At 42.0% G+C, this 25,592-nt stretch overlaps 1 protein-coding gene across 10 annotated transcripts in view; it reads left to right on the plus strand.

The window, feature by feature from the left end:
* FIP1L1 (factor interacting with PAPOLA and CPSF1) overlaps positions 1-25,592 on the plus strand; it is a 75,086-nt gene that overhangs the window by 21,943 nt on the left and 27,551 nt on the right. For 3 of the 10 annotated variants that reach the window (XM_059721746.1, XM_059721744.1, XM_059721742.1), the window contains 4 exons: positions 2,680-2,786; positions 9,310-9,417; positions 19,935-20,028; positions 21,035-21,188. In XM_059721746.1, the coding sequence (XP_059577729.1) occupies positions 2,680-2,786; positions 9,310-9,417; positions 19,935-20,028; positions 21,035-21,188 (463 nt within the window). Of the gene's footprint in view, positions 1-2,679; positions 2,787-9,309; positions 9,418-19,934; positions 20,029-21,034; positions 21,189-23,884; positions 24,014-25,234; positions 25,259-25,592 lie in introns of all 10 variants that reach the window. The other 7 variants (XM_059721738.1, XM_019477769.2, XM_059721745.1 and 4 more) reach the window with 5 other exon arrangements.

The raw sequence follows: 25,592 nt of genomic DNA on the forward strand, positions 1-25,592 counted from the left end.
AGTTTTTCCTGAAATTTCATCTAAATCTTTGCTGAAGCTGAAGTCCCTTCCCCTTTGTCTTGCCTTCTGTGGCAAGGGAAAACAATATTTCTCCATCTTTATGACAAATGTTTGAAAACTGCTACCATGTCATCCCTTACTATCATTACCAGATGGAAGCTAAACATAAGGGCTGCGCAAAGCTTCGGGTGCTGATTCAATTCAGAGGAGATTTGGTCCAATTCAGTGGCCGAATCTCTCAATCCGAATCGAATCAGGAGACCATTAAAAAGTTCTGAATTGATTTGGAGCTCTCCAAATCTTTTCCGAATTTATTCGGAGATCTTAGGAGATTGGAGCAGTACCCGCTTGCTGCCGCAGGGACCTGGACCCAGACTCCATGCAAGTAAGTAAGGGGTGGGGGCTGGAGGAGGGGGAAGGGGACCGGGGGGGGGAACTGCCGCCAGGCCCCATCTCCTGCCTGCTCCTCTAACACCGCCTCAAGGCTGCCCTGCCCAGACCCAGCTCCTGGTTCTTTAAAAAACAAAACAAAAGCCCCTATTCACCATCTGCTGCCTGGCAGAGGGGACTATCCCCACTGCCCCATGTTGTGGGGGGGGCTCTGCCACTAGCCCCTATCCCCTGCCTGCTCTCCCAGCCCCCTCCATGGCTGCCCCACCTGGCCCCAGCTCCCTGTTCTTTAAAAAAAAACACCCCTGCATTCACCAGCTGCTGCAATGGCCATCGGGGCTTCTAGAGGCTCGTGACAGAGCCCCCTCCCCCCCGCACACAGCATGGGTCAGTGAGGATTGCCCTTCCCCATCTGGCAGCAGCCAGTGAGTGCAGGCCTTTTTTTTAAGAGCTGATGCTGGGGCTGGGTGGGGTAGTCATGGGGATGGGGCTGGGAGAGCAGGTGGGGGATGGGGGCTCATGGCAGAGCCGCCCACACAGCAGGGGGGCAGTGGGGATCGCCCCGCCTACCTGACAGCAGCTGGTGATTGGGGGCTTTTTTTTTTTTTTAAGGAGCTGGGACACGGGCTGGGAGAGCAGGCGAGGGGTGGGGGCTCATGACAGGCTGGGACCAGGGTTGGGGGGAGGCAGGGGGCAGCCATTGACAGGGCTGGGAGAGCAGGTGGTGCATGGGGCCTATTTGATTTAGAGGTGCGACTGAATCTCCGAATTGGATTCGGCCAAATCGATTTGGGACAGTGATTCAAATCACCGAATCAAATCACTGTCCCCTGAATCAGCCGAATCTGAATCTGAAGTGAATACTAGCCACTTCGCACAGGCCTACTAAACATCCTGAGTTCCTTCAGCCTTTCCTCCATATTGCTTACTTTTGATCTCCTTTATCTTTGTAACTTGACGCATGTTCTTCAGTTTCCTTGTGTACAACTTAAAATGCTCAGACAGGACGCGCTACTGTAGCTGAGGCCTAACCAGCACTTCTTTTGTTTCTGTTTTTTAAGCTATATTCCTTTTTCAGAATTTAAAATTCTGGTTCTTAAGCCACTTCTTTTACTCATGCATTTTTTCCTGCAGGATTTTAAAGAAAGGCTATGCAGGTTTCTTTTTTTTTCTTGTGCAATTGATTCTACTTCTGTTGTTTTTTCAAAGGTGAAAGGTGTTAATATGTCCATTCTACTGCTGAATCACTTCTGTTTTGTTCTTCATGTTGGCATATTTACCCAATAAAACTGTATGTGTTTTCTGCATATATAATATGCTGCTATCGGCTGACAAGTTGGAAAAATAGGTATTGGAAGTACACCAAATGACACCAAATGTTCTGCACAGCTTTATTTAAAAAAAAAAAAACACAAACCCAAAATCTTGCAGTCTGCCTTTCCTAATTTCTTGCCCCTCACACCTATAAATGACAGTAGCTCCTTGGTCCAAGTATATAGATCATAGACCTGTATGTATTTGCATACCACATACCCCTGAATAAGACATACGTCTTGTTTTGGGAAGGCAGAATAAAGAAGAAAAGATTTTTTCCAGTCTCTTACCTATCATGGTGCTGGCTCACCCAGGGCTGAACTCTCCAGCTTCATGGCACAGGAGTGGAGTCACTTCCCTTCCCCCTATTTAATTACCAACAGGGCTTGTAAGATGGTTGAATTTTCTCTTGGCCCTTCAGTAGAGGGGGAGGGAGAATGGTGCTGAAGACTAGGAGTGTACCTCACTTCCTTGTAGCAGAAGAACTGAGCTCAGGGTGAGCAGGTGCTGAGCATAGTCCTAGCCTCCATTCTGGCTTGGAACTCAGGTTCCTTGTTTAGAACTTACACCATAATTATGGATGGCTTGTTTTCAGGGGGAAGGTATATGTGGTATGTGAATAAATAGAATCCTCTTGATGTGACACTGAAGTGAAGTGGTTATTTAGGTTTTAATGGCTTTCATTAAAATGGGTAAATGGATTGAGCTCACTTTTTTGCTTAGTTTTTTTTATCTATAAATTTCATAGACACTTAACTGGTTCACCTGATGAAGAATTTCTTTGCAAAAGACTTGTCACAAATAATTCCCAGCAAATAACATTCTTATAACATATGGAATTTAACTGCTTGCAGGAGTGCTAGTTTTAATTTTGTTGAAATTGTGCTCATGTGATCTGTTTTCTTTCAGTGTATGATGAGAAATAGCACTGTTCAACTTCTCATGTCAAGCTAATGTTGAAACATTTATTTAAAGGTCCAGCAGGGCAGAACTGGAAACATGGAAAAGGATGTGATACTGCAGCCAATCAAAGCTGATTTCACATCTCCTCCACCCCTTTTCAAATCAGGAATTCCAAACAGGTCAGTTGGAAAGTCTTGATTTTATAACTTGATGTAAAATGTTGGGGTTTTTTAAATTTTTTCTTGTTACCTATGTGTGCTTAAATATTGTGACCTGTTTGGGGGGAGGGGAGGAAACAAAACATGAGTACATTTCTTAATAATTGAAAAATAAAAGAAAGTGTGATCCTACTCATTTCTAGTCTACAACCAGCTCTGTGGGGGAAGCCTTTTGGTTTGTATAGTTCTATTCCTGTGCTACTTTAAAAAAAAAAAAAGTGGAGATTTGAGCACAGATGAAGAAAAAATAAGACAATGAAAGTCATAATGTTGAATATGTAGTACTGTTTATGTACAGTTAGACTGGCTATTTAAAAAGTATGTGTGAACCAGAAAAATGTCCTTTTGTACCTTCTCCCACCTGTTTTTTTTTTTCTCTAAATAAACAAAATTAAGGTTAGTAATGCTACAACTTAAAGAAGCTCAAAGGGCTCCTAGTACATATTCCCTTCCATGCCAGGTAGCTTTTGTTTTCATGCACTTAACTGAAGTTTGTATTCTTTCCTACAAACACAAGGGAATAACTTTGTTACTGAATTTTTATTTTTTATGATCTCTTGTTCCTCCCCCCTTCAATTTTAAGTTTTGTCATGTTTTGTAATTGACTCAATCCAAAAATAACCAAGTTCACGGTGCTTCTATTTTGTACTGGTAACCAAAACTGTCCTGGAAAGCGTTCTATTGGCCACTTGACAAACCTGAAGGTATTTTAGCATAGAATTGTAAGTAATTGGAGGAGAAATGTATTGGAATATGCAATTCTACTCCTTATCACTTCAAGGTTATTCTCTGCTGTTCGTTTTTAATAATTTGTCCATACTTATTTTAAATATTCAAGCCAGGAAGCATTCCTTAAGAGGCTATTTAGCAGCTATCTGTATCTCAGAGAGAAATAATTGCTTGATATTCAACCTAAATTTTTTCTCTCTCTTGTTTTTTGTTCTAGTACTCCTTGTACAGCCTAAGTAATTTCTCTTCCAGCATCCATTCTAGAAATTTTCTTCAGTGACACATCTTTCAAGCCTTTAATAATGCTTATCTTTCTTCTCTAAACTATATAGTCAGTCTGCTTTTGGTAATGAAATTCCCCAAACAGAACACAGTATCCTAGGATGATCCCTCTAGAACTGTATGCAGTTCCGCTGTTGCAACAAGATATGATTCCTTGTGTATACAGCTCATTATTGTATTGGTGTTTCAAATAGTTTAGATCACTTTAGTATACTGTTATGATACTAGGCTTTTAATTAAATATCCATGCAGACTAAAAATTGTAGAAAGTATTTATAGTGGCAGATGGAGATTGTACGGGCTTATGTGATAGTGCCTTGTTAGTTTATTGGGCCCGTTGTGTGAATATGTGTGTACATTGCTTTTTTTTTCCTTTTATTAGGAGGCTTTTAGGTATACTTTAGCTAGGGTAAATATCTCATGCTAGGCCTCTTCCTTTTTTCCAGTTTTGCCTGCCTACTTCATTGTCTGTCAAGCCACTTACCTGAAATTGAAGCTCCATTTCTTCCGAGTTTTTAGGGGTAGTAACGTCAGTCCATTGTTTTGTTAATCAGAGATTTTTTGGAGAGCTATGGACCGACATTACACATAAACTGGTTTAAGTGATCAGAAACTGGTTTAAACCTGTAACAGAACAGATATTCAGTGCACATAAACCAGTCTGAGAATAGTTGAAACTGGTTTGAGATAAACCTGGTTGAATGAAAGACACCAAACTATGAGGTGAGTTAAATAAACTAGAGGGCAGGTAGCGAATCCAGGCGGATTTGGATAGGCTGGGTAAGTGGGCAGAACAGAATAGGATGCAGTATAACAAAGATAAGTGCCATGTGTTGCATCTAGGGAGGAAGAAGCATCAACGCACATATACCCTAGAAGGTACTATACTGAGTAGCACAACTCTGAGATCCCTCTCTGCTGTTGTAGTTGATTCCAAAATGAACATAAGTCACCCATGTGATAAAGCAATAAGTAAAGCTTTACCGCATTCTTTCTTGCACAAATCGGTGCATCAAAAACAGGGCTAAGGAGGTGATACTTCCCCTCTACGGCATTGGTCAGGCCGCAGTTTTGGGCGCTGCACTTCAAGAGGGATGTTAGATAACCTGGAAAGGGTTCAGAGGAGGGCCACCCATCTCATTAAAGGACTACAAGAAAAACCCTAGGAGGACCAATTTGAAGGACCTGAATCTCTTCAGCCACCGTAAGAGAAGGCTGAGAGGTGATCTTGTGGCTGTCTACAAGCTCATCGGGGGGACAGCAGGAAATAAGGGATATGGTGTTTACCAGGGTGCCCATTGGGGTAACTAGAAGCAATGGCCACAGACTGAAGGAGAGTAAGTTTAAATTGGACATCAGGAAAAAAATTTTTAGTGAGAGTTGCCAAAATATGGAATATGCTTCCAAGGGAGGTGGTGCTGTCCCCTTCCTTGGAGCTATTTAAGAGGAGATTGGATAAACACCTGGCTGGGGTGTCCAGGGCAGGGGGTTGAACTCGACTATCTAATAGTTCCCTTCCGACCCTAAAATCTATTAATATAGTATCAGACTTAACTGATTTGACTCAAACCGGTTTATGCAATGTCTGTCCGAGACCCCTTGCTGGTTTAAGATAAACTAGACTCCCCCAGCATCCCGGCATGCTCTCTGCTCCACAGCAGAGCTGGCCCCTTGGCTCTGTTCCCTGGCTGGAGCTCCTACAGAAACTGCAGGCACAGCAGCATTTGTCTGGATTCCCCCTACCCCACCTTGCTGTTTACTGCTTAAGCAGGAATGCCTCCTCCCTCTCATCTCCCACAGCACAAACCGCAGCCCCATGGACCCTAGGCATGTGGTATATTAGCTAATGCTGACAGGTGTCTGTGTGTGTCTCCAGTTTTGCTAGGACAGGCAGACAGAACAGTGACCACTCAGGGCATTTTGGAGCTAATCAGCAGGTCAGCTGATAAGCTGTTTAAGAAGAGTTTGAACTAATGGAGAGAGGCTATTGTTTTGCTGATAATCATCGTTATCAGCCCCTTGCTTGCCTGTCAGTTTGCTGCAGATAGTGTAAAGAAGCAGGGAGGGAGATTGAAAAGCTCCATATCATCAACAGATGTATGTACTGCACACCCCTGCTTTGCCTCGGAGTACTAACTGGGGACTGGCAACCCTCCTGCCCCTTGAGCAGCCAGTGGGGAAAAGCCTGGGATGGCACAGTCAGGCCTCCCTAATCAGAGGTCCTGCTGGGGCCTGGCCATGCCCCCCCTCAGCTCAGTACAGTGCAAGGGAAGGGAGGGCTGCACTAGCACCCCCCAGCTTCTAGTATGAGCCACTGCACGCATGTGCCTGAATGTCCTCAGTCCAGAGAGAGTGTCTGTCCAGTTCAGCCTAGTCAGGGTAGACTAACCTGCAAAGATTGAATCAATTCAGGCTCAGGCTTTTTGAATGTCTGTCCCTAGCCTTTGAGACTTATTTCCTTCCTCAAGAAACTGAGGTTTCCTAATGCTTGTTTTCTTTAGGATAGTGTCAGCAACATTTTCTGATGGTGGGCTAAAATAACCCAGCTTGGGTCAAAGGCCAGTTGGCACTAGGACCCAGTCACCATTGCTTCTCCCTGCTGCCACTTCATTCTGCTGCCTAACAGTGGTGCAGCGTGGGCAAAAGTGCCTAGCCATGGGGTGGTATGATGCAGTGCTGGCAAAGCTCCCTGCCACCAAACCCCCACTCTGCAGCCTGGATTAAATAATTCCATGGGCCGATCTGGCCCTTGGGTCATAGGTTCCCAAACCCTGCTTTAGGGGAAAGCTGTTGGGAATCATACATGGTTGTCTTGCATAGTGGCAGAGCATTCATATTCATAGCCATTCATATTTTTTTGTCTATTCCATCCCATTCAGTACCTATTTAGAACAGGGGTTTGTGATGTGTTTCTGTCTATTCTGTATAAACCTGAGGGCTTTGGCACTGGTTACCTGTATTATGTCAGAAATCTGTGCATTGTTGTGATGTCATAAATTTAAGGCAGTTTCAGAGCAGGCACAGGTGAAGACTTCAAGTTGTTTCAGACCTGCATGACTGATTTGCCCCTGGAAGGCCTGGTGAACAGGGGCATGGCGAAGGTACCTGGGAGGGAGGCTTGTTACCTGGGAGGGAAGCTGCTTCCCCAGGGCTCTCTGGTCTGGCTGAAACTGATTCAGCAGCTCTGTGCTCAGTGGGGGGCCTCCAGGGCTTAAGCCCCAGAGGCCCTGCTCTCGGCGCAGGTGGGCCACACCAGAAAGAACCACAGAACCCTAGGGAAGCAGTTTCCTTGGGGCTCTTTGGTCTGGCTGAGCTGCAGCTACTCCTCACTGAACGCAAGGCCTGCTGGGCAGCCAGACCCTTGGGCCCAGGGAAGCATGTTTTCTGTGGCTCCTGGGTCTCACTGGAGCTGAGTGCAGAACTGCCAGGCAGGGAGACTCTGGAGCTCGGAAAAACATGCTTTCCTCGGCTTCTGGTACGGCATCTTGTTGTAGTTAAGCCAGTAGATCTACAATGAGTCCGGAGCCTCAATGTGGCAAAACCCTGGAGCCTGGGAAAGCATGCTTTCTCACAGCAGTTGAGCCAGAGCAGCCTGGTTGCACTAATCATGAAGGGGTAGGTGGGGAGGGGAGACCACTAGCCATCTCCATCTTGTAAACGTCTAGAGTGGCTGGACCATATGCGTTCTGGGATTGTGGAGGACTGCAAATTGATTGTTTTATCTCCTGGGAGCTGTCTAACAGTTCCCTGGAATGACTTGGGCAGAACTGATCAAGGATAAACCTCAGCTGGAATGGCTAACTTTAAAACATTTAGAAGATACTTATCACAGTTTAATACCTTTTAACTAATGTGTCTGCTCTCACTTTAAGTGCCTTTATGCCTGTTTTAAGGTAACCTGTGACAAAGCCTTTAGTTAAATCATTATAACTGCGTGCCTTTAAAATGGCAAAGTCACTCCTTTCAATAATTGATGTCAATTATTTTGGGCACAGTTCGTTTAAAGCAGTTTCTGCGCTAGAAAAATTTTATTTCTAAAAATTGCTCAGATGAAACTTTGAAAGAAACAAATTTATGGATTACTATGACTGGCAGAGATATGGTCAGTAAATTATGGTTGGATCACTTGCAGTGCTTACTTCTTTGATTAAGCTCTGTTTTTAGAATATAGTAGCAGTTGTATAATGATCATTATGCTACCACCTTCTTTGCCAACCATTTATATGTTATGAAAGTATTACTCTACTTTTTTGACAGCAAGTTAGTATTTTAATAAAAAAATGTATTAAATGTTCTAATGCTATACAATAAGAATTCTAGCTAGCTATGGGTTATTTGAGGTGGTAAGCTCACAGGTACAATCACTGTCTGTCACTTAAAAAAAAATCTCTTAAAGCACAAGGCACTAGCAGCTGTAATTTTTCTAATCATTATAAATTTGCTACCAACAATACTTTCATTGCAGTAGAACTCTTGCTAGCTTTTAACACTAACTGCTGTACAAAGGAGAGGTGAGGAATATGAGATTGAGATGTACAGATGTTCTGTTCCTGCTGGGAAAACTGTCAGTCTCCCGATAAAAACCATGAGTGTACAGATGTTCAAGCTTTTTCTCCCAGAGCAAAAATGGCTATTCTGGGAGAGAAATAAATTTACTCCAGCCAATTAAAAGTTGCTTCGAGGAGAGTTTCTCTGGGGAAAATAAATGTTAATATGCTTTCCCACAGGTTAAGTCATCGCGAGGACTAGGAGTAGTAGAGCCATAGGGAAAGGCTCCGCTCAGAGGAAGCTGCTCCCACTCCTTCCATAAACCAAGAGGGGAGGGGTGGAGCAGCTATGAGCTGCTCCTCTCCAGCTCTTTGCCCATCAGAGTCCCCCAGTATGAGAGATGGGTAGGAGTCTTTGCCTTGCCATCTGTTCAGTTTGCAGGCACCAGGAATGGCACTGCCAGGCATCTGCCTGATTCTCACTCTGGAGTCCCTAGAATGAGAAGTGGGCAGGAGTCTTTGCCCCACTGTTCCCTCCACTTGGCTTCTGGGCACCAAGAGGAGGGAACAGTGCTGCAAGCCTCCTGCCTGCTTTGCATACTGGAGTCCCTGGTATAGGAAGTGGGCTGGGGGCTCCAGAGTGAGAAGTGGGCTTTGCCCACTTCTCCAATCCCCTTGGAAATGGGAGGACTGGAGTAGCCCACACTTTCCCCTGACCATGATAATCCTAGTCTCGGGAAGGCCCAAGGAGCAAGGAAATTGGGTGGTTACAGGGTAAACTCTTGTACAGCTCCCTCTCTAGGAATCATTTCTAGCTGTGGAAATTTTCCATGGCAAGAAATGAACCCTTGTGCATGGCCTAAGTATAGAGAATGGGATTGGTGTGGGGTCATTAGGGTTTAGGAGCCAGGAACACAAGAAGAGCTTAAAGAACAAAAAAGTTAGAGACACAAGAAAAGAAAGACCTAGAAAATTTATCTCACCAGAAACAGCGCCTCTTCTCAGGCACAGACAAGCACTGCCTCCAGAAAAGCCAGTGCAGGCATCAGGAAATGGCAGGAACGATATGGGAGGGCCGGATCACCTGACATAAGGTAAGAGAAACAAACAAAAAAAGAAAAAATAGGGTGCAATCCTTCTTTAACATTTTAAATCCTTCCTCCCTTCCCCTGCCTCCTCTGCACCCCCCCACGCGCGCGCACACACACACACACACACAATGTTTTTGTCATAGGTGAGAAATTATCCCACTTATATCTTTGCAAATGTACCCTACTTAGAGCTGCTATGTGGCTTCTTGGATATACTCTTATGCCTAGATATTGCAGCACATATTTTCCTTCATTTGGGAGTTTGAGAACAGGTGGTAATCCTAGTATTTATGTGTGTGAAGCTAAAATTGAACATGATGATTTTTTAATTGTATTTAGTGTTTGTATCGGCTGTACATCCTAACACCCAAATAACTTTTTCTCCACGGTATATAATAGTAATGGTTATTTAGGAATATGTTAGCTGTTGTATCAGATGATTAAAAATAAAAACTCTACTACTAAATAAAAGATGAAAAACAAATACAAATAGTGGCGATGCATGGGGGGTACATATGCACCCCCTGAGAGTGCTAGTGTACCCCCTGACCAGTCATGCTCGCTGCTTAGGCGATAGGCAGAGGGGGCAGGCGGGAGCGCCAGTGCCCTCCCAGCAAGTGCCAGCCGATCGCTACAGCTGTTCCCAGAAGCGATCACAGCCACTCCCAGAAGTGGTGATCGGCCAAGAGGGGACCCTCCCTCCTGGTCAGCGGGACTGATCACAAGGGGGCAAGTGCCCCTCCCCTCTCTTCCCCCCCCCCCCCCCCGACTAAGGTGACACAGTCGCCCATGAATACAAATGTTTAATTTGAAAAAAAAATGGAAATGAGTGTACACAGCATGAATATTCCTGTATGGAAAATGTGTAATTCATTAGTCAAACTTGTTTTCCAAACTTCCTGGTGTGGAGGCAGGAGAGTTTTTGTTTTTATTTTATTTTATTTTATGTTTTATTTTTTTATTTTCAGCAAATTCCAGAACTTCTGCTAGATTTCCAAGTAGGCATTTATGTCTTTTGGTCTGTAGCATACTGAATTGATAGTAATGGAAAAGTTATCCTAAAACTTCCCAAGGTGGTTTTTGTTTGTTTGTTTGTTTTGTTTTTTAACCCAGTCAGTGATTTTAGGGGTATCACTTCTTTTCCAGGCTTTTGCAGTTGCAATTCATGCAGTCACTGGAAGATGTGATCAGTTCCCTGTAACACTTATATTGCTGAGTTCTCAGGAAAGTTCAGTAGGGCCAGGGGGTTATCTGATAGTTGATATACTGTTAGTTCCCTCACCATGTCTCCAACCTTTTTTCCAGAACAGCTTAATTCTGGCATGTGTAATGCCACATTTAGTAGAGTCCTTCCAACTGACGACACACCCTTCAAAATTTGCGTGTTTCTATACCATGTATACATTTAAAGTGGGGTGAAATGCTATTGATATAGCATTTTTTAGTAATTTTCTTTTATTACAAGGCAGCCAGATATGAGAGGACCACTTTTCCAGATGAGTTCCCCAAAATTCTTAATTAGTTACTGTCTATTCTAATTTTATTACTGAAAAAGAGAAAATGAGCTGTTATATGTCACAGTGGAACTCTCCATTAGGACAAAGATATTTTGCCATTTTGAAAGTCATTTGTCAGCATTCTCTGTTTTACAGTATTCCAAGAAATGTTCAATAAATGTCAATGAACATAGAAATGAGTAGGAAAAATATCTCTAATTCTGTGAATTAGCATAACAAGGGGTGAAATTTCAGAGATCTTAAAATATTTTGAATTAATATCTTTTCAATATGTGCAGAACAAACAACCCATATTTCTTTTTTTAATTGCTGTGTATAGTTAAACAAATAAATGCATTTGACAGTCTCAAATCTGCTGGTCTCAAAATAAATTCCTGACACTTGTGAAAAGAGAGTTAGATGCAGCCTAAAAAACATGCCTGTGGTGACAGCACAAGAAGAAACAAAGTATTATTTTATTAGGCAGTGGCTTCTAAAGTGTGCATTTGTATCTCAATTAGTAGTGAGTAGCTTAATAATTGGTCCCTGACATATTTTGTACCTATATCTTTGGAAAAGTTGAGTTTCTGTTAGTATATTTTATTGGTTATATTTTCATTTCTGGTAAAGATAGGAGTAGGTTATACCTGTTAAGAATTTCCAAACGGAGCTGCATCACATTTTTCCTTCCTTTTGTTGATTGAAAACTAAACAAATTCTGTTCACCATATGAAAAATGTGGTCCTTTGAATTCAATTCCTTGGAGAATAGTGATGGTGTGAATAAAAAGATGTATGAATAGCTGTTGTTTGGCTAGAGTGGAACCATTCACTGTTGCTGGATCATTCAGGTTATACAACAATTCCACTCATGTGCATGCATCCCACATCCATGACATTGGTCTACAGCAGGGGTGGGCAATTATGTCAGCTGGAGGGCTACTTACTGAGTTTTGATGAGCTGTGAAGTGCCACAATGGTAGCGCTGTCCCTTGACAGGTGCCCTGCCCCCTGGTCACCATTTTGGGACCAGAAGTCCTATCCCTAACTCCTGATTTTTGTCACCAGAAGGCCCTCCCTTTGCCCCTCAAAGTGCTCTTTCTGGAAGTTGGGGCGGGTGCCGTCTTGGAACAAAAAGAAAACAAATTTGGCTTGCATCCATAGATGCTTCTCAAGTAAATCTCAGGATGTCAGCACTCAGCCTTGGTGAGGCCACAGCTGGGGTACTGCATCCAATTCTGGGGTCCACAATTCAAGAAGGATGTGGAGAAGCTTGAGAGAATCCAGAGGAGAGCCACGCCACACGATCAGAGGGAAAGAGAATAGGCCTTATGAAGAGAGTCTGAGAGCCATGGGACTCTTCAGCCTGGAAAAGCGCAGGCTCAGGGGTGACCTAGTGGCAGCCTATAAGTACATAAGAGGCTTGCATCAGGATCTGGGGGAATGTCTGTTCAACATAGCTCCCCCAGGGACGACAAAGGACCAACGGTCACAACCTCCTCCGAGACCATTTTAGGCTGGGCATAAGGAAAAACTTCTTTACTCTCCAAGCCCCCAAAGCCTGGAATAGACTGCCTCCAGAGGTGGTGCAGGCACCTACTCTGAACTCTTTTAAGAAACATTTGGATGTTTATCTTGCTGGGATCCTTTGACACCCTAGCTGAGTTCCTGCCCCTGGTGCAGGGGGCTGGACTTGATCTTTTGAGGTACCTTCCAGCCCTAACGTCTGTGAAATCTATGAAATATACTAAAAATCAAACATCTGCTCTAACATATTTCAGTTTTATTTAAAAAAACTATTTTTGTCCTCATTTACATGCATTTATGTAGTATGTATATACAGGTGATTTGCATAATAGCTCAAAATAAAGGCTTATTCTTGTATACTGTGTGTAGGGTGTGGTGGGGGTGTGTGGATGGGTGGGGGTGTGAGATATGTTTGGATTGGTATGGGGTTCGTGGGGAGGTGAAGTGTGGCTCTTGGGGAGGTGTGGCTGTGTGTGGGGGTAGGGGGTGGAGTTTGTGGGGAGGGTGTGGGGAAGCTGTTCTGGGAGCCGCAAGTGGTGCCAGAAAGTGGGGCTAGGCCACCAGCTTTATTGTGCAGGACTCCCCATGCCTCGCATGTGGCTCTTGGGACTCAGCTAAAGCCATGCTCTGCAGGGGGAAAGGGGGAAAGCTCAGCACGATGAAGCTGGCAGCCTGGCCTCACTCCCTAGTGTCATGTGCAGCTCCTGATTCTTTGCTGGGAAGCAAGCGGCAGGGCTGAGCCAGCCTTTCTCCATTGCATGGAGCTCCCTGCCACTTCTAGCAGAGTCCCAGTTTCTGCACATGGTGGCAGGGAAGGCCGCCAGCTCCATCATTCCAGGAGCTGCACATGAGCCTCAGGGAGCCCTGCACAATGAAACTGGTCTGACCCAGGCTCCATGCTTCCACTGGGTGTGGGCCCTGCGCTCCAGGCTGCAACACTCCCACCGGCCTCTGCTCTGCACTTCTACCCAGCTGCAGCTTCCTCCACGCCTGCTGCCACCTCCCTCCCTGCTTCTTGGAGTACTGCAGTAGGGACACGAAGAGGAGCCACTGGAGGCGAGGGGAGCCAAGCAGTTCCCTGGGCAGTGGCAGCAGCGAACCCACCTGGAAGCTGTGCATTGGCCAGGGCTGCAGCTGTAGCTGGGGCCCTCCCACACACAAGGTTGGGAGCAAAGCACGCTTCCCCAGCAGGAGTAGTAAGGGCTTCACCCCAGGTGGAGTACAACGGGGCAGCCATGGGCTGGGTCAGATGTAGTTAATTGGTGGGTGCCTGACCACTGGCTGAATAAAATTGCCTGGTGGGCCGTATTTTGCCCAGCCTCGTCTACAGTGTCAGTGGAGCTGTCTTTGCATTCAAGTGCCATATGAACAAAACAGGCCCAGCTGCCTTTCAGTACTTTCCTCAGTGCTCAAGGCAGGAAGAGGCCTGGTGTAGTGTCTGCTTATTCTGTCTTAAATTAGATTGTAGTCATATACTTTTTCTTTTCCTTGTATAGTGTTTTTTGACCAAAAAAAATTCTCTAAGACATACCCTTAATATTGGCGTGCAAGATGCCATAGTTGAGTTAGTTGACTCAGTCTCTAGGATTTAAGCCTCCCTCTCTTGTAACTACTGTCCTTGGTGAGGGGCACATCCCTGACACTTGCTAAATTGTCCAGTTCTACTGGAGTGCTTGATGAAAGTCTCATTACAGTCTCAGATAAAATGACTGTTGAGCTTGAATAGTGGCTTCTCTGCTGGTGCTCCTGTGAGCAACGCTGCTTCTGTGCACTGCTAGGCTTATTCTTCGTCAAAGAAATTGCACCTTTCCATTACCAAGTTGGGTTTTTTGGTATTTTATCTTGCTATCAAAGTTGTTCTCAGTACCAAGTAATCTCATTGTGACTACGTTAGCCTCTTATCCCTTGTACAACTTAGGTCAGGTAGAGGTAGTTATTTTAGAATTCAAGGAAAGCTGTTTTTATTTCCATTTGTTTCTTCTGCCAAGAAGGGCATAGGGGTGTCCCATGGTAGACTTTGAACTTCTTGACATATTTATCCTTTGTTTCCAAATTGGGATGGTGACTTTGGCACCGTAGTTATCTTACCTACAGGACTGCTTTGTAGTGCTGAAACTGTGAAAGACCTAAAACATGTATGGATAAAATGAGCTTGGATCAGCAATAGAAATAAAAAGCAATAATGCAATGCCAAATGCAGTGCAATAACGTAATGCAATACACTATTATATTACATTGGTGAGTCTCAGCAGGGTGACATCCTGCTAAGGGTGCTGTGAGGTGTATGGTGTTTGCTCTCCACCCCCTCTTCACACCCCCAAACCATCCTGCCCTTGCATGAAGAGGTAAGCATTGTAATAATTCATTTCTACATGTGCTGCTTAATTCATAAATGTTACAGAGGCAGTGCTTTAGTCTAAAAAGATTGACAACTACTTCATTAGGTTATAAGAAAAGAAGGAAAAAAAAGCATAGGTTCATTACGTAATGGGGAGAAATTCTGATGTAGATGAGATCCCTTCTAGCTGTACGTTTCTTCCTGATGACCAATATATATCATATACTACCACTCCAACTAAAAAGACTGGGTAAAAACAGTAACTGTGATTCTTTGAGATGTATTTTTTGTATGACTTGTCTTCCTTTCTCACTTCTATGGAGTCCTTAACAGAATCCAGAGAAAGAAGTAGGCCATAGTTGTGCCTACTCAACTCTGTAGGACCTGGAGCAGGGGTATCAAAACTCACCCTGAGCCCCAGAGTGGAACCATGCAGCCAGCAGTTGCAGTCAGTTCATGGGGAGGCAGTGGCGCGGGTTCATCTTCAGGCTACACAGGCCTGGATCTTTGTCACCAAAGACCGTGTCCATTGGGGTCTAGGAACCCATAATTCTATGATATGCTATTCTGGTAGGTTGCCAGACTGCTACTGGTAATCACTTCTGATAGGTTGCCAGATTACCAGTGGGCTGGATGGAATAGTTCTGCATTCCCCTGGGATACTCCTGACCTAGAATAAGGAGTCAAGATGTGATTGGCTATACACCTCTATGTTTGTACCAAACTACAAATGCCAGAAACAGCCACAAAAAAAAAAAGTTTTCCAAATTCAGAAAATTTAATTTTGTTAGTAATATGGAGTATTTTGGTACATATAGTTGTGAACTGTCAGGCTGAGTTACTTTATTTTTCTTTGTAGACTGAAGAGCAAATAATTCAGGGAACACCTATGGCTTGTGCTTATACAGGCAGTCTAACTGAATGATTTGGCATTTGTATCTGTGAATCTGTGTCTACCAGTTCTTAATAGGTTTGATAGGGCTCTTGACAGGTGCCTTGCCCCCTGGTCACCATTTTGGGACCAGAAGTCCTGTCCTTAATAGGTTTGATAGGGCTCTGTTAGTCTCATGTTTACTGACCAGTAAATACAGGGCCATAGCAGAAAAAGCAGCAGAATCTAAACAGCAAAATTTCCAGTTTAAAATTGCCTTTAAGTTCTGCTGTTGTTCTAAATTTTTCAGTCTTTAAAATATTTAGTTACTAATAGCTGGATATTTAATCAGTAATAGAGTATTGACTTAAGTCATTTGGTATTATATTTCATTTTCCTTGATTTGATATCTTATAGTCTGTTCCTTTACTGCCATCATTTAAATGTTTTGTTAGAAGATTGTGCATTTCTCTTAAAACTGCATTCTCTAGTTTTTAGTTTTGGAATTTTGTACCAAAATGCAGAGTTGCTGAATTAGAGCAGCTCTAATTAAAGCGCTGCCCCCCAGCTTCCAGAGCACATGTAAAAGTTCCCGTGCCAGTTGCAGCTGGTGGGGCTAGCTTAGCAGTGCCTGCAGCTGGCTGTACAGAGCCCTTCAGCCCCTGCTCTTCTACATGATGCCCTTGAGCCCCAGCCTGGGGGCAGCTTCCTGAGCCTGTCCAGCAGGGCTGGGGACAAAGGTGGGAGCCTTCCTGGCTGCCCAGGGCTGGGTTGTCTCTGGGCCAGGCTCTCCTCCCTCTGCCCAGGGCAGGCCCACAGGACTATTCTAGGGCTGGAGTAACCAGGCCACTCCTCTGCAGCTGGGCCCCAGGTCCTGGGAGCTGGACTCCAGCAGGGAAAGGGCCCCTTCCTCTCCTGGTGCTGCCACTGCCAGGGGCATGGCAAGCACATGTGAGGAAAACTGAAGGGACTTAGCCCTGGGAAGAACAAGACCTGGCTGGGCTGAGGAGCTGGGGGACGGACCCCTGGGTACTGCAGGTTGAGTCATGTTGGGCTGGGTCAGGCAGCTAGGCCCACCTCTCCCTGCCCCAGTCATATCTTTGTGGCATTTGGCACCTTTTACCAGTGCCAGCCTGCAGTCTGTACCGTGCCAGCATTTGGGACACCGTGGCACTTGCTCCACTCTGCTCCAGCCCGGCCTGCCAGTGAGGAGGTAGAGGTGTGTCCAGGGTCACCCTGGCTCGCAGGAGGGAACCCAGGCATTCGGGGCCCTGCCCTGACGGTATAATTATCAAAAAAAAACCCCATCAGCTACAACTGCCAAAAAAAAGCCGGTAGCCAATAATGTCATTTTCCTTTTATTGGTGCTGATCCGATAGGCAGCCGATTATATCGGTGCACCTCTACTTGCAGGAAATTGCACTCAGCTGACATTGGGAATCCCAGTAGAGTCTAAGGGAGAAGATAGTCCCTTAGGTATGTAGGGTCCAGACCATTTCAGGGCTTATAGATAAAAATCAGCACCTTGAATTGCACCTGAAACGATATTGGAAGCCAGTGTGTTCTTGGTGACCCGTCGCTATCAGAAGGCAGGCCAAAATGAATAGACTGAGAAACTGACCTTTCCTAGTCCTTCAGAGATACTGAAACTGTCATCCCATCCCATGTTATGATAGTGTTGGAGTGATGTTATAGCTGTGTTGGTCCAGAAAATGGGAGGCAAGATTTTTTTGGGTGATTTATTTTTTATTGGACCAGCAGAGATCTCAGACAAGCTTCTGAGCAAAGGGTACCCATTGTCAGGTCTCCATAACAGTACCTTTGGCCCACAAGCTTGTCTAAGATCTCTCCCAGCTATGCAGCTAGTTCAATAAGAGATATCGCCCCAAAATATATCCCTTCCCATCCCATTCTCTTACTTCTATTTTAATTCTGGAAGCAATACTACTTAAGAAGGCTGAAGTTGATACCACATTTGATTGAAAGAGTGCTACTCCCAAACCTGAGTATTGTGGAACCAAGCATAGAAATACTTACATTAATATCTCAAGCTATGTGTACCCAAAACTAGTTAAGGGTTTATGCTCTGTAATAATCCTTTTTCATGTGAGATTTAGTCAATACATGACAGATGACCTTTAAAACCCAGGTTCAAACTGTTGGTGGAAGGGACCTTGCCAAAAATGGAATTAAAGCAATATTATAATATAAATCATAGGATCATAGCTTTTTAATATGATGCTTCACATTTTCTTTCTTTGAATTTAAATGCTTTGAGTATAATTGTTTTGACATTGTCATCTGCTTAGTGTTGTAGGAAGCATTCTATTCTTCAAGAGAAATCATTGTTGTTTTTGCATGTCACCAGTCTTTCAAAATTTGAAGTAAATAAGGCAAACTTTAAAAATAATTAAGTTGTGAAAAGTGAGAACTTTTTTTAAAAGTCTGTTTGTAGCTTGTCCATAACTCTTGAGGTGCTTCTATTAAAGGAGACAGTATTTCAGAGAGAACTGAAACTAAAATTGGTTTTCCAAGAAAAGTTACTGTGTCTAAATTTAGAGCATGCATTTTAGAGTCACCTTGTATATAGCCATTTGCACAGTTTCTTCTATATAATCTACACATTATAGACAGGTTAGTTTTTCTTTATTTTGTCTCAGAATAGAGAAGTAAAAATTGATTGTAAACCAAAAAATTGCAAAGTATGTAGTTGTTTGAAACAGTCTGGCAAATTGCAGGTTGACCATATTCTTTTATTCTACTGTGGGTAAACAAGACAGGTTAGTGGTGAAATAACATATAGGTAATCTGCTATGGGGAAGACTTCTTAATGTTTCCCTGATTTTACATACAAAGACGTTACTGATTATATTTAAATGAGAAATGGAAACAACACCCTTCTTCACAACAAAAAAAAAAAGCATACGTTTTTATTAGAAGGAAAATATTGCTAATACATAAAAGTAGTTATTAGTCAAAGGTCTGATCCTGCATTTGGCAAAATGGGTGTGCTTTGCTATGTGGTGAGCCTGTTGAAATCAGTATGATTTCATGCATGTTTGGCAGCCTACTTTTACACACTTAAGATGGGGGTCTAGTAACTCTCTCATGAAATTCCATTTCATTTAGCAGCGTTATTGGTATACAACAGTTAACTTTTTCAATATATACTGCCTTTTGCTTAAGGATGTTGAAGCCTTTTAAAAGTGAATGGTATTATTCTGTAACTGGTTGTTAGTATTTATCCGATACACCCCTCTCTAGCTCCCTTCCAGCAAAGCCAACGCATGCTCTGCTGACTTAGTGGTACAAGTGGATTATCTACTGGGATACAAGGGAAGTAATAGAAAATATATAAACAAGAGAGATGTGTAGGCAGAACTGTATCTTCCTGTTAATTTACTTTTAATAGAATTAAATCCACAAAGTGGCTGAGTGTTTGACGTTACTCAGTGTTTGGATTGATTTAGAATGGTATCTTAATTTAGAACAGTTTGGGAAGAGAGGCAGCTTCTCAAACCCATTTCCACATTTTGATAAGCTAAGGCAGAAAAGCATGGCTTGAATTAAATGGTTTCTCAGTCTGAGGCTAAACTAACAACTCAAGAGCATAACCCAGGTATCCTGGCTTCTAGTACTTTGTTGTATTTGACAGTGAGTCTAGATGATGCATGAGACCCAAAACAATGGGTGATTTCATGTGATATGTGCTGCAATATCTACAGTATGTACAGTAGAGTTGGCTAACACTTTTTATGAGTGCTTTGTTATTTACCTTGCCTTGTCCTTCTTTCCATCTTCTCTAGATCATTACAGGTTCCATTTCTGCAGCCCCAACACTAAATATCCTGTATTTTGTTAGTTGCATATCACACATGTATTTTTGTTAGCTTTTGCAGAAGTTCTGTTAAGATGCACTTTGTTTCATAATGTTTTACTGGTGCACTTAACTGCCATATCCCTGATTTTTTTAATTAAGGACAGAAACTTATACTCCATACCTCTTTAGGGATGGAAGGAGAGGATGGAAATAGTTATGCTTTAGAGAAGGCTATGCTTCCACTTCCCTTAATACTAAAGAAACAAGAAAGCTGAGGTGGTGAAATTCAATAAATGAAGTGTATCTTTAGTATCTAGCTTTATTTGAAATTTCAAATTCCTTGTAAATTGTATATAATAAAAGAGTTTATGGATGCAACTACTATTTGCCTTTGTTGTTTTCCTTATTCTAAGATCTGCGAGAAATTCTTGAGTATTATTTGGTTATTCTGTTTTGTACTGTGTTACAGGAGGTTGTCTGGTACCATAGATGTGATTGGACAGACTATCACTATCAGCAGAGTAGAAGGAAGACGACGTGCAAATGAAAACAGCAACATACAGGTTCCATACTGTGGATTTATGCATCCTCTCACTGACCAAGAAAAGGCTTTTCCTTCTTTCATTCCAACTTCTGATTTAAAAAGTTTATACTGTATTGAATAAATGATTTAAAAAGGAATAACCAAGGGAAAAGACAAATATTTAAATTAGCATGTTGCATTTAAGTCCAGTAAAATTTCTTTGCAGTGAAATCCAAACTGCATTGAAATATTTCATCTCACTTCAACATAAATAGGGACTACTTAGTAAAAAGAAACAGCAGTCCAACTTGGTCGTGATTTATGCTGCCAGAAGCCACACTGACTTGTTTAAGTCTGCATGGAATATAAACATAATTAAATGTAATAGTTGTCAGTTATATGGCAGTGTTATATTGAAAATTATACTCTTTACTCCTCCCCAAAAAGTAATACTGATATTAAGAGAGTTCTCACATTCTATTAGGTAACTTAAGAATCCTAAAAATTAACTGACTTGAAGGAATATGTGGCTTTCAATAAATAAAGGCACTTGAATAACATTCTTTCATTGTTTGACTAGCTCACACTATGTGCAATGAGGCATTTTGGTGCTGATTGTTCCAGACTAACTTCAAAAATCAATTTTAATTAGAGTTTTAATATTCTGTTTCCTTCATTGTATCACTACAGGGCAGTGTTAAAGCTTTCTAGATGCATTGACTGTATTTCCCTGTTTTGTCATCTTAGGATTTACTTTTAATGTAGTAGTTACAGTGCAGTTTTCACTCTTATGTTATTGATGAGTTTTCTCAACGCTAACTCCAATTTCATATACAATGTTGTTAAAGGAATTAAATATATTTTTCTTTTAAAAGTAAGTTTTGTTCATAGAAAATTTATTTTAAAATGTTCTTTACATACATATATAAGACAGCATCTTGTGCGTATGTATATTCTCTTCCCTCGTGATAACTGGAAAGAGAGAAAAACCTATGTTCCAAAACTTCTTTATGTAGCAATTGTAACTGTAGTTTGATATTTTACAGGTTCTTTCAGAACGATCTAATGCTGAAGTAGACAATTTTACCAAGCCACCTCCATTTTTCCCTCCAGGAGCTCCACCTACTCACCTTCCACCCCCCCCATTCCTCCCACCCCCTCCAACTGTCAGTACTGCTCCACCTCTGATTCCTCCACCAGGTAAATATTTTCATAATTGAAACAAGGAAGTAATATTTCAAATACTTATTTTTTAAACGAATTAAACATCTTTTAAAAGTCTTATTTGAAATGCTAAAATTTTATTCAGAACAGTTATTCTTTGTTCATAGCTGAAGTGGGAGTGGTAGGGTGGAAGTTTTCTTACACATTTATAGAGATGAAAGCAATATTTAAAATAGAAACATTTTGAATGTTGGGCCTTCCATCTCTGAAAGTCTCTCTTTAAACCTGGAGCCTTTGTGAATATTAGGCCCTTATTACCCTTACTGAGAGGTATATTTTAAAGAGGAGTTAGACTGAAAAGAGTTTGGAGAGGTGGATGCCAAAAGAGTTGCAGGGCTAGGTGAGGAAGCTCTTGAGCAGACAGACAGCTGAGTAGGAAGTCACTGCAGCAGGGGGAAAGAAATTGTTCTTCAGGAAAGAGACTGATTTAAAGTAAAGTAGAACTAGGAAATGCTCCTTTCTTTTCTTTCTTAACTTTCTTGCTTTTTGTCCACTGCTGAATAATTTTTCCTTCTATTCCTTTCCCTGACATTTCAGAGGACTTGCTCACCTGTCCCTTTGCTTCCTCTTCTGTTTGGTGCTTTTCTAGAAGTCTCTCTTCCAGTTCTCATTCTGTGTTCTGGCTTTTGTTAGTTTCTCAGTAGTTTGGGACCTTTTCATGGAAGACAAAGTCAGATTCCTTTCAGGTACTATTGAGCATTTTAAAACTATTCAGCATTTGTACACGTTTGCGCTGCAGCGCATCCAGTTGTATAAGCGGCGAAATGCGTGTCAGTGCTGAGGAAACGGTGGCGACACAGTTTTGACCCAAGACGCATCAAAGGTGTTTTAGTTCAAAAGCACGCCGCCACCATTTTTTGCTCAGTGACGCACATTTCACCACTTATACAACTATACGCGATGTAGTGCAATGCACATCAGCTCACGTGCAAATCTCCGGCGTGTCCTGGCATGAAAATATATGTGTATAAATGCCCATTAGCTCCTACTCTGGCCTGCATCAAAAAACCATGAAACCTGAGAATGTAGAACACTAAACGTGAAATCTGTCACTTGCCCTGGGTGGGGGGGTGGTGTTTAGGAAGGAGAGAGAGGACTACATAAAACTGTGGTATAGATATGCCCATATAGTCTCCAGTACTGTCCTTGGGCATTTATCAGTTTGTTTGTTTTTTGTGGTTAAAGACAGTACTAACCACACTTCAATTTCAAAATGACCTTTGCATTAAAACAGGGTGACCCAAGATGTGACCCATGGAGCTTTGGCATCCGGCTCATGGGATGTTCCCATAAGTCTGGAAATTTGGTGGTGTGGCAAGTGGTAGCAGCATTAATTGCTGCAATTTTTGGAGCCACTACAATTAAACACTGCCACCTCTTGTTCTGCTGCTAAATTTATGGACCCATGGGGAGCCTCTGCCTTCTGTATTTGGAGTGCGGAACTCAATCATCTTTCAAGCTTTCAGGGATGGAAATTTGGTGGAAGGGTGAACAGTGGCTGCCATGGTTCCAGGAGCAGCAGCAGTTAACACTGCTGCCACCAAATTTGAGCCCTGTGGGCGAGATTGTGATCCTCAGTCTAGGTCCAACCTCACAACCCAACCATGTGCCATTCATTCAGCCCATAGGGCTAGTTTAGTTGGGTGCCAGCACATTAAAATAATGCATATACAGTCTTTTGGAACAAGTTTGAAAGTAATTATCATTTTCATTATTGTGATGGGGAAGAGAAAAACGAATAAGTGTTGCATAAAATAAAATTGAGGCTGACCTCCCTTTTTACCTACTAAGAGAGATGATTCATATAGGTATACTGTAATGTTTTTTATAAAACCCTTCACCTTCATCAAGATTAAACATTAAATGAAATAAACACATGTTACAGATCTATCAGGCAGGTTTGGCTTTAGTGTCTTATGTTTTACAGACAGGTTTATGACATGCACTTGCTCAGAAAGTCTCCTTCTACATCCTCTCCTGCTTCGAGTAAATTTGAAAATAACCATTAAGAGCTGTGGCTTTGGTTCCTTCAAGCCTGTGTTTTAATTGTGCTGCTGCCAGCTCTTTATCTTCAAAGCTGTTACTAAAATAGAATTTGCCATCCCTCCTAGGTTCAGTGGAATAAAACCCCACTGTTGTTACCTAATATTAAACTGGGACTACTTGCCAGAAAATTTAAGTATTCCAAATATAAAACATCCTCCAGAAGCTCTTTGAAAAAGGATCTTGCTTTGAAGTTCTGTCTCTTGTACTTTATTCACTTACGCTCTTGTGATGCAAATGTCTTTTGAGGAAGTAGTACTGGCATTGTTCAAAAGACTGAACCTGGAAAGCTGTGATATACTCTAAGAAAAGTTATCTAATTGGCTGTGGCAAAAGGTGTTTCTTTAAGTGCTGGGCTAATTTAAATCTAATAGGGAAAAAATTATGGGTACTATATGATAAAGATTTTTAAGTTTACTTCCTTTTTCATTTTAATATTGTATGTAAAAAGTTGTGCTTTTATGTACTTATAGTTTTAAAAATATTTTTGAATTCTTTCATTATCATTCAAGCAGACCACATAATTTTACAGTATTTCTGAATATTAAAAAGATCACATTATGGCACTGTTCTCTAGTGACAAAGCACATTGAATACTGTATTTTCTCATATACCACATGTCCCCAAAGACGGACGCCTTGTTTTTTGGAAAGACAGAATGAAGAAAAAAGGATTTTTTCCAGATTTATGGCCTCACAGAGCGGGGACAGAAACTAATGTTCAGCTCACTCACCTTCCCTTTCCTGCTCAGGCAAAAGGTACATGTTTATCCTATTGTAGCTGAATTGTCAGCAACTCTTGGATGCTCAGCTGAAATTATAGCTGCTGGTGAAGACTGGGCTCCATAGGCAGATCTAAAAGTTTGAAAAGAGCAAAAAGCTATCTACAGGGATATAAAACAGGAGAATAAAGACCAGGATTAGCTAACAGACAACAAAATTGCCAAAGAAAGGATAGCTCAATTAATGGAATGAGGATTATTGGAGAGAGTAATGTTTAACACTTATTGGAGTAAATTAGCAGTAATCAGGTAGATTATAATGATCCATTAATTCAGTACTTAGTGATACCTAAATAGAATTGCCACTGAGGCTGCTGGGCAGTTGGTTTTAAACGTTGGGTAGAGCAGGAATTAAAGTGAGGTGCTGCTGCACCCCTGTAGCACCTCTCTCCCAGTCTGCCTCCTTGACTCTGCCCCTTCCTCCATGCAGCTGCTGGAGGGAACAGAGGGAAAGAAGCATCAACCACCTTATGACATGACATCTCCATGTTTCTATTCCTGCCAAAAACTTAGCTTTGTCACTTAAGACATGCACCCCAATTTTGGAAGGCTAGTTTTTGAGGGAAAGGTATGTGTGGATTGTGGTACTTGACAGGTTTGAGCTGAGTGGGTGAATTAAAGGCAGCGTTCTTGAACAGAATATTGTGAGTACAGGTATTCCTATGCTACAGAGTGTTTTTAGCAGGGTGATTTAACCAGGGTTGAAATGCTGTGTTACCATGTTGCTTCTGGTATGAGAGCTGGTTTGGGTGTCTCTGTTCAGAACTGTATTGTGACATGTACCCAACATTAGGTCACGTATATGGATATGTCCAGCCTATATATTCCAAAAGAACAAGTCAGTGCTTCAAAGCTGTCCTCTCTCAAAAGAAATCCTCGGCTGAAGATTTTGTCCTAAGAGTATTTTTCATATATTGGATTCATCAGAAGTGAACAACTGGAGAATGACCTTCCTGATTTATTATATTATGTATTTTTAACACTTGGTCCATTGTGGAGAAGATCTTTTTACCAATTTCCTGCTACCATGAAATAGGGATGAATTTCTATCTACTGCCATGTCTGTTCAGTTAAATATTTTAAGTGAAGTAGTCTTTAACCAATGACACTTCCTTTCTTTAAGTTAACAATCTGAAAGGTGATGTTTAATATCATAAATACTGAAAAGATCTAAATTAATTTTTATTAACTTTTCCAGCTTTGGCAATCAATTCAAATATCAGTATGTATAATTTTAGTATTCTTTATTTAGAGATATAAAAAGTTAATTTAATAAAACCTTAGGATTTTTAGTATGTCTCTGTAGAGTGTATGTCTTAAAGGGAAAGTCTTTTTGACCTTAAGTGCAGCATTTTAAATTTATGTATTTTCTTGATTATATAACTTAAACCTATGGGACTACTTTTTTTCCTAAAAAGTGTTTCCTGATGGTTTTTATAGCTAAAATACTGTATTGTATAGTGGGGGGGGGAAACCTGATACTTTCCTGAAACTTGAGAGAATGCACTGTTCTAGTGCAGTAATTGACAACGATGTGGAAATTTGAACATAACTAC

This window comes from Alligator mississippiensis, chromosome 2 (genome assembly GCF_030867095.1).
Source record: "Alligator mississippiensis isolate rAllMis1 chromosome 2, rAllMis1, whole genome shotgun sequence".
Lineage (NCBI taxonomy): Eukaryota > Metazoa > Chordata > Crocodylia > Alligatoridae > Alligator > Alligator mississippiensis.